Source organism: Coffea eugenioides, chromosome 11, assembly GCF_003713205.1.
Source record: "Coffea eugenioides isolate CCC68of chromosome 11, Ceug_1.0, whole genome shotgun sequence".
NCBI lineage: Eukaryota > Viridiplantae > Streptophyta > Magnoliopsida > Gentianales > Rubiaceae > Coffea > Coffea eugenioides.
The window spans coordinates 9,348,428-9,358,170 of NC_040045.1; the positions used below are offsets into that span (position 1 = coordinate 9,348,428).

The 9,743-nt window shown below is 34.1% G+C and overlaps 2 protein-coding genes across 2 annotated transcripts; both read left to right on the forward strand.

Moving 5' to 3' along the window:
* Positions 1-2,176: 2,176 nt before the first annotated feature.
* Positions 2,177-2,659, forward strand: LOC113751810 (auxin-responsive protein SAUR24-like). Its single transcript, XM_027295958.1, has one exon. It carries the CDS (start codon positions 2,240-2,242, stop codon positions 2,546-2,548), a length of 309 nt encoding a protein of 102 aa, XP_027151759.1. The 5' UTR covers positions 2,177-2,239; the 3' UTR covers positions 2,549-2,659.
* A 2,161-nt stretch (positions 2,660-4,820) lies between these two features.
* LOC113751811 (auxin-responsive protein SAUR23-like) lies at positions 4,821-5,460 on the forward strand. Its single transcript, XM_027295959.1, has one exon. The coding sequence runs from the start codon at positions 4,926-4,928 to the stop codon at positions 5,190-5,192; it is 267 nt and encodes an 88-aa protein (XP_027151760.1). The 5' UTR covers positions 4,821-4,925; the 3' UTR covers positions 5,193-5,460.
* The last annotated feature ends 4,283 nt before the right edge of the window (positions 5,461-9,743 follow it).

Below are 9,743 nucleotides of genomic sequence, written 5' to 3' on the forward strand. Positions count from 1 at the left end.
AACAAGTGTCTGAATCCCCTTTTCACCTATGTGTCCAAGTCGCCTATGCCAAAGGTCAATCGAGGAGTCACGAACTGCATTCACTTCTCCCTTCCTCAACTTGGCTTGCATCACGTAGAGGGTACTATGCTTCTTTCCTCTGGCAACAACGAGGTTTCCTTTTCTGAGTTTCTATTTGCCTCCACCTTGCGAGCTATAGTAGCCCTCATCGTCAAGTTTTCCTGTAGAAATAAGGTTAAATCGAATATCAGGAACATGTCGAACATTTCTCAATATCAGCTGGCACCCGGTATCTGTGTCCAAGTATATATCTCTCATGCCAACAACTTTCCATGAGAGCTCATTTCTCATCCTAACACATCCGAAATCTCCTTCAGTGTAGGTCGAGAAGAAATGCCTGTGAGGAGTAACATGGTAGGATGCACCTGAATCAACTATCCAATCACTGTCATAATGAATAATATTCACTTGACCATCATCATCATGAGCTGCCACAACTGCTGTAGTCTCTTCATCACCTTTTTCCTTCGACTTACTCATTTTCTCAGCTTGTTCCCGTTTTAGGATTCTACATTCTTTCATATAATGTCCATTTTTTTTATAATAATAGCATGCAACATTTTTCCACGACTCAGACCTGCTTCTGGATTTGTTATTCCTGTTGTGGGGTCCTCTACTTTTACTTCTCCCTCTTCTTTCTTTCTTTTCTGTCACCAGGGCCTGGGACTCATAGACAATTCCTTATTCCTTCCTCTTGAACTCTTCATTTATCACGGCCTCTTTCGCAATAGCCATAGTCAACACACCATTCGGAGATGAATTACTGATGGAGATCACCATGGTTTCCCAACTATCCGGTAGTGAACTGAATAATAATAAAGCCTGCACTTCATCATCCAGATTCAAATTTAATGTAGTTGCCTGGTTTATCAATCCCTGAAAATTATTCAGGTGTTCAGTCATATCTTTCCCATCCTTATATTTCATCCGAGTAATCTGTTTCAGACAACTAGCTTTGTTCAAACCGGTCTTCCTTTCATACATACTCTCAAGCTTTTTCCATAATATATCAGCTCTGGTGTCATTAGCAAAATGTTGAAAAATACTTTGACCAATCCATTTTCTAATATTACCAACAGTTTTCCTGTGCATATTAGCCCATTTTTCATCACTCATATCACTTGGTCTACCTTTATCCCCTAGAACAGGTTCAAACAAATCTCTACAATACAAGTAGTCTTCCATTCTGGCCTTCCAAATTGAATAATTAGTGGCATTCAATTTTATCATGCAACCACTATCCAAATCATCCATTTTTAACCAGTATAAATGAGCAGCCTAACCTGACTGCTCTGATTGCACTTGTTGGGGAAGGGGTACCAATAGAGACACACAATATCAGAGTTAGCCCAAGATAAATTTCTCTTTCCCCAAGTACCAGTTAAAATAGGAATAAACCAAATCACCAAGTAATAATACCAACAGTGATAATAAAGTGCAAGGAAAAATAAAGGGCACAGGACACCAAGATTTTTATGTGGAAAACCCAAATTGGGAAAAACCACGGGACCTAGTCCAGTCAAAAAAATCTCCATTATCACAATAATGGGAATACACAGGTCTATCCGAAATATTCGGATGATAATAATAGCACCAATATCAGCCAAGCAAATTGCTACAAAAATCACCCCCAAAAACTACAACTGTCAAAGAAGTGGATTTGGAAAGATATTACCAAACGAAGAGAAAATCTGAAATTTGAATCGGTAGATAAGTAGAGCTTGATGAGAGGATCCCGTGTGTAAAATTTTGTCTCAATCGGATTTCAGATCACCTTCCAATTGAGGATTTAAGGTTGCAAAGAATTTTCTCTCTCTTGCTCTCCCTCTTTCTCTCTCTTCATCTCTCTCAAACGCGGCTGGTTTTTTTTCTCGCACAAGACCGAAGCTTGAATTGCTTCTTGCGGCTGCTGCTGCTTTTTATTCAAGCTTGGGAAGCCCTCAAGCTTTTGCATAAGTAGGTTGGCCCACAAATGGGCTGGCCCACACCCAACATTTCTTTGATGTCCAAGGAAAAGCCTCTTTACCACATAATAGTACTGGTCGTCAATTCTGTATATACGCTTATAACTTGTTTGATTAAGTTAACACACATCTTCACAAGCATTAAAGAAAGACTTCTTTTTTCCTCTAAATCTTTCTTTCTTTGAATTAATTACAAGAAAGCATCCTGTAGAACAATGGCTATCCGACTACCTCGTATTATTCAAGCTAAGCAAATTCTTAGGCGCTCTACATCAACATCCAATGCTGCTATTTCAGGTTCTGTAGATGTTCCAAAAGGCTACTTAGCCATTTATGTTGGAGAAAGTGAAAGGAAGCGATTCGTGATTCCCATTGCTTACTTGAATGAGCCTGCGTTCCAAGATTCGCTAAGCCAAGCTGAGGAAGAATTTGGTTTTGATCATCCGATGGGGGGTTTGACAATCGCACGCAGAGAAGACATGTTCATTGATATCACTTCTCGCTTGGGTAGAACCGTGAGTTAGCCGAGCTGGTGCACATTATTAGACAATACTACTTGTTAATTGAGATATCAGAGCACAATTTTGTAATGTAGAGCATGCAGATTACTTTTTGTACAGTTGCTTTTCATTCATAAAGCCTTAACATTATGATTATTTGAAGCTTATTCTTTTCAATTATTTGTCGTTACAAGAATTCCAAAAAAATTTAAATTTCTGGTAAGTGCTTCAAGTGCTGAGGTTTTCTAAAACCCTTTCATTCTACACGAGTAATTGGGAAGGCATGGTGTCAGGACTCTTAAACCTGAAACCAGTCAAGAATTCTGACATCCTTCATTTGCAAGGTGAACTTGGTCTACGGTGGGAAAAAAACAGAATATAATTTACTGAACACCTTGATGATTGACAAACTGTTTGATGACATTCACCTGACAAAGATTATGTCTATAAATAAATTATTGTTGGCTTCATGCTCACTTAGAATTAACCACAGCATAAGGTAAAAATCTCTTGCTGAAACTGCAGCTTCATGGTTGCACGAATATCTGGTTGAGAGGACTATGGGAAAATTTTGACTCTGTTTTTGTTTTTACCACAGTCATGGTGATACAATTTCAGATTGTATAATAGAAGTACAGCTCATAAAAATTTGGTGGGACAAATCCCTGAATGAATTAACTTCAACATTTTGTAACTTTTCTAAATCCTGTGGCTGGGCTTGCTGCCACATTATGGAAGGGAGAAATGTCAGCAATCCACTGTTCCACACTTCCTTCTTGTTCATACTTGCTCTTTCAGTTCTTGGAATTCATCTGACTTTTTCTTCTTTTTTGTTTTGTTCTCTTGAAATGTTTATAGATGTTATTCAGTTACTTGGATCGGACATTGTCTGGCACTGCCTCGTTTTACTTTTTCTGCATGTGATTTTGTATGATTTTCAAAGTCCTTTTGTGTACAATGCAGTTCCTCAAAACTGATTTGTCTTCTCTTTCTAATTCCTGATTCAGATTCGTAGCCTTCAATTGCTTTTAACAGAAAGGAGGCATTATCAATCTTGATCTGGTATGGACATAGTGATGCTTTTTGGTTCATTCATTGGAAAAGGCATCCTTGGTCAGTTGCATTCAAGTACAAATCTTAATCCAGACCGATATATTAACGAGTAGAGCACACTGACACCCAACTTGCTAATTTTTATATAAGCAATTCGGCTTAATATGTAGAAGCATCAACCGACATGATTTGCATCGCTTGTCTCTGTAGAACTCTGTGATGCTCATTGTATTACTAGTTTATGTCAAGAATACATTGATACCCAACTTGTGTAAGCAACTGGCTTAATATGTAGTAGAACCATCAACAAACATGATATGCCTAACTCGTATTTGCTGAACAAGGTGCATACAAGATAATGTCCCTATTACTTAACTTCTAGTTAAGCAATTTGGCTTAGTATGTAGAACCATCAACCAACACTACATGCCTTGCTTGTCACTGCCGAAATATGTGATGCCCGTTATCTTACTAGTATACATCAATAGTACTACAATTCCCAACTTTTTTTGGAAGAAAGTTTAGAACCACCATCCAACATAACATTCATTGCTTGTCTCATCAGGACCAATTAATGCTCAGAAAACTTATTAGCTTACATCACAAAAACATCTTCATGTGTCGAACCTCCTTTGTCTGTCAGCTGTTGTAACCAACCCTGAAGTGTGTGATCTTAGTGGCTACTTGGTGACCGCAGCCAAAGAACATAAAATGACCACCGGAGAACGTAATGCAAACAGCTCATGACATCAAGGTTATCAATCCAAAGGGTCTGATAAATACACCTAGGAAGGCCACCTATTATTGAACTTGGTATGTTGTCACAGATTCATTGCCATGGTCCATGACCTAGGTCTGATGGTTTTCTCTGGGAGGAACAGCCACATCATACCAAATCATATCATGTTCTTAGGTGGACCACCATGTGAAATTTTTTTACAGCCCTCACATATCAAAAGATCTTTCACCATCTTCTCCTCTAATCCCTGTACTATATATATTTCTTAATTTCTCAAGTGGTCCTCTCTGTTTCTTGTTGAAGGAAGTGGTAGGCCCTGATAGGTTTCAATCAGCACACGGTTCTAAATTGTTGATCATGACTAGAAGACATAACCATGTGATACCTCATCAGCTATTGTCAATAATGTCCATCTAAATGCCGCTTTGGTCCTACCACATCTATAGCATTAAGATAACAAGTTTGTGATTCTTCTATATATATATACCCTTCTAACTTGTTTGATCAACATAAGCTACCACAAATTCTGATCAAGGCTTTTCTACTTTGTCCCACAAGTCTTCCTACCTTTCTTTGCTCAACCTATACAACAAAGCATCCAGTAGAGTAATGGCCATCCGTCTGCCTCGTATTCTTCAAGCTAAGCAAATCCTAAGACAGTCTTCGAAAGATGTTTCGAAGGGCTACGTTGCAGTTTATGTTGGAGAAAGTGAAAAGAAACGATTTGTGATTCCCATTTCTTACCTGAATCAGCCTACATTCCGAGAATTGTTGAGTCAAGCTGAGGAAGAATTTGGCTTTGATCATCCAATGGGGGGTTTGACAATCCCTTGCAGAGAAGACAAGTTCATTGATGTGACCTCTTGCTTGAGTTAAAATGTGAGTTTGCAGCAATGGCATGCAAAATTAGAGAATATTAGTAGTTTTTTTGGGTAGTTAAGAATAGTAGTAGATGTCAAGGCACAATTTTTGTAACGTAGAGAACATATTAGTTTAGTACAGTGTTTTCTTCCATCATAGAAAGAGGATTATGAATAATGGAACCTTCTTCTTTTGCATTCTCTGTCACTTTTTCTAATCCCTTGTGAGTATGTAATTTGACTGGAAAAGGAAGAAAAGGAAATGCAGTCCATACTTCGAAACAGATGAAGATTTAATTGATGAGAGAAATGAAGAACTAGAACTCTTTTTGTTCCTTAACTTATCAAGTTCCAACAGTCTTCCTGTCTTCTCTCCGATGCATCATCCATCCATCATGAAATTGGAAGTTAATGTCAAAAAGAGAGCAGACCAAGTTGAAAGTTAATATCAAAAAGATATGATTTCCTCGATTACTGGTGAGAAAGAAAGAGGGATTTTCTGGTTGCCTAGAGAAAAGGGTTAATCACATTTTATCCCCTTAAAGAATACTCCATTTCTCAGTTTACCCCATAACCTTTAATTTTACTCACTTAACCCCCTTTACGACAAAATTGCCCTCGCATTATTTTGACTTTTCATTTACTTTGTTTTCCTTTCTTTTATTTCTTTTTCTCTTTCTTCTTTATTTAATTCTTCCTCTTTCCCACAAAAAACTTCACCTTAATGATTGAAATTAAAAAAGAGGAATTGCGGAGATCTATCTTTTCCTTAAATGATTAAAAAAATATTCAAATCACTTTCCTAAAATACAATTTTTTTAGCCTTTCAAATCTTTTAATTTTGGGTTTTCCTCTTTCCTTTTTAGTTTCTCATTTTATTCCCAAGAAAATATCTTAAGATGAAATTGTGACCTAATTAATAATCATCAATTGAAATTTGTGACACGTGGCATCATACAAAAAATCAAAATTAGTTTTTGATACCTTTTAAACTTTCACCCAGAAATATGCAATTACAAACTCAAAACAAAAATTTTCGTTGAAATGGAATTTCTATTGGGAAGGATGAAAGAGAGAAGAAAGAGAAAAAGAAATAAAAGAAGGAAAACAATTTCATCTTATGATATTTTCTTGAGAATAAAATGAGAAACTAGAAAGGAAAGAGAAAACCCCAAAATTAAAAGAATTGAAAGGTTAAAAAAATTATTTTTTAGGAAAGTGATTTGAATATTTTTTTAATCATTTAAGGAGAAGATAGATCTCTACAATTCCTCTTCGTTAATTTCAATCATTAAGGTGAAGATTTTTGTGGGAAAAATGAAGAATTAAACTTTCCTACACTGACAATGTATACACTATTAACGTTGGATGATTGACAACTATACCAAATTTAAATTTGAAATTCAACTTTTGCACACATGTCATGAATCCAACGATGATAGTGTATACACCGTCAGTGTAAGAAAGATTTACTCATTAAATAAAGAAGAAAGAGAAAAAGAAACAAAAGAAAGGAAAACAAAGTAAATGACAAGTCAAAATAATGCAAGGGCAATTTTGTCCTAAAGGGGGTTAAGTGAGCAAAATTAAAGGTTATGGGGTAAACTGAGAAATGGGGTATTCTTTAAGGGGATAAAATGTGATTAACCCTAGAGAAAATGTCTATACTAGACGTGAATTATTCACAGCAATTTCATGTTAATGTTATCCTACTACAGACATGTTTCTTTGTAGGGTTAATCACGAAAACTCTTCCTAAGATTTAACCAGTTTTGCACTTCACCCACTAATGCTATTTTATTTTCTTACTTTACCTCCTAAACACTTAGTCAACTTTAACATTACGTAATGAAAATGTTGAAAAGACATCGATACCCCTAAGGGTCAAATACAGTAAATCCTTTAATATAGAATCATTTTTCACTTTACCTCTTAGTATCATTTTTCTCTTAATTTGTCTACCTGTCCCTAGAACCATTAGTCAACTGTAATATTTTATACTATTCAAGATAAATAATGTCTAAAAAATTAATATCCCTAATATAATAATAATAATTTTTGTATATATTTGGATATAGATCTTGTTAAATTTTATCCCCATAATTGTAGGTCTTTTAAATAAAGAAAAATATCTCACTTATCTCACATGATAAGGGAAAAAACATTAGTGCAAAACTAAACTATGAAAATATTATTAAAGGTCTATAGATGGGTTTGTTTGGGTTGGAGATCACTTGGAAAACTTTTTTAGAACAATAGCACTTTTTACAATTTGATATTTGTGAGATAAAAAGTTAGTTAAAAAATAAAAATATAATTGAAAAACGTGTTTGCATCCAATAAAAAAGTTTTTAGAACAATCTAACAATCCAAACAAATTTTAATAGCATCTAAGCATGGTATATTAAAAGAATAACTTTGGAAACTTTGAACTCCAAATCAATCATGCTCCTGTTTTTTAGTATTACTAACAAAAAATATGTATGGTTCCATATATATATATAAGAAAACATCTAGCTACTAAAAGAAAAGTTTAGTTGTATGCGCATTCCCAAAGAGAAACTGACAAAATTCCAGTCATTTTTAGATTTTTAAAAATATTTCACACTTTAATTTTTTAATAACAATATTTGTTTTTTCCCTATTATTAAGTCAAATTAGCAAGATATTTTCCTTAACCTAAAAAAAAGTGCAACTATGGAATAAAATTTAAATAGAACCATGCATATAAAAATATTATTTTTCATTATTATGTTTGGAATATTGATTTTTTAGATATTAATTGTTTTAGGTGTTGACAAATATTGGAGTTCATAATGATTTTAATAACAAAAAATGAATTGATAAAAAATGATGTTAGGGGATAAAGCATAAAACAGGCTATACATTAAAGGGATTTACCGTAGTTAACTTTTAGGGGTATAAATATCTTTTTGACATCACCTTTACACAGTGTAAGAGTTGACTAATGGTTTAAGGGATAAAGTAGAAAAATAATTATAAGGGTTAATCACATTTAATCCCCCTAAGGTATATCCCATTTCTCAATTTACCCCATAACCTTTAATTTTGCTCACTTAACCCCCTATAGGATAAAATTGCCCTTGCATTATTTTGACTTTTTATTTACCTTGTTTTCCTTTCTTTTATTTCTTTTTCTCTTTCTTCTTTATTTAATTCTTCCTTTTTCCCACAAAAATTTTCACCTTAATGATTGAAATTAAAAAAGAGAAATTGCAGAGATCTATTTTCTCCTTAAATGATTAAAAAAATATTCAAATCACTTTCCTAAAATACAATTTTTTTTAGCCTTTCAATTCTTTTAATTTTGGGTTTTCCTCTTTCCTTTCTAGTTTCTCATTTTATTCTCAAAAAATATCATAAGATGAAATTGTTTCCTTTCTTTTATTTCTTTTTCTCTTTCTTCTCTCTTGCATCCTTCCCAATAGAAAATTCCATTTCAACGAAAATTTTTGTTTTGAGTTTGTAATTGCATATTTCTGGGTGAAGGTTTAAAAGGTATCAAAAACTAATTTTGATTTTTTGTATGATGCCACGTGTCATAAATTTCAATTGATGATTATTAATCAGGTCAGAATTTCATCTTAAGATATTTTCTTGGGAATAAAATGAGAAACTAGAAAGGAAAGAGGAAAACCCAAAATTAAAAGAAATAAAAAGCTAAAAAAATTGAATTTTAGGAAAGTGATTTGAATAATTTTTTAATCATTTAAGGAGATGATAGATCTCTGCAATTCCTCTTTTTTAATTTCAATCATTAAGGTGAAGATTTTTGTGGGAAAGAGGAAGAGTTAAATAAAGAAGAAAGAGAAAAAGAAATAAAATAAATGAAAACAAGGTAAATGAAAAGTCAAAATAATGCAAGGGCAATTTTTTCCTATAGGGGGTTAAGTGAGCAAAATTAAAGGTTAGGGGATAAACTGAGAAATGGGGTATACCTTAAGGGGATTAAATGTGATTAACCCTAATAATAATGTTAGCCGACAAAGTGCAGTAGTAGTTGTACCTTAGGGGGAGTTTTTGTGATTAACCTTCTTTGTATTGAAGCATCAACTTTTCCAATTCATATTCTTTTAACCTGATTGAATTTTTTGAATGACATAAGTTCTTTACTCCCTTGTAATCCTCAGTGCATCATAGGCCTTATTTAACTCCGCCATAATCTTCTTTGCTTGATCAAGGCACTGTCCAAATAAGACCTTCGTCACACCACACACTCAGATCATTTTTCTAAACCTCTGAATTTTGACTCCTTACCTGCTAACTTAACTGAGCATTTAGCTAGTTTTAATCTTATCTAATGAGCAATGGGGTGTGTTATAGTCCCACGTCCATCCAAGAGGTCATGTCCACAAGAATTCCAAAAAGTTCTCAACATTTGCCATCACAAATTTTGGCTATTAAGGTTAGAATAGTCGGTTTTAGCATGAAAATATAACATTAGTCCTAAACTGTTTTTCAGTTTGTTAACTCTTGTACCTATATTTTGACCAAGTGTCTGTACCCTGTGGAACACATTTTCATGTCCTTTCCAATCCTTGCCACC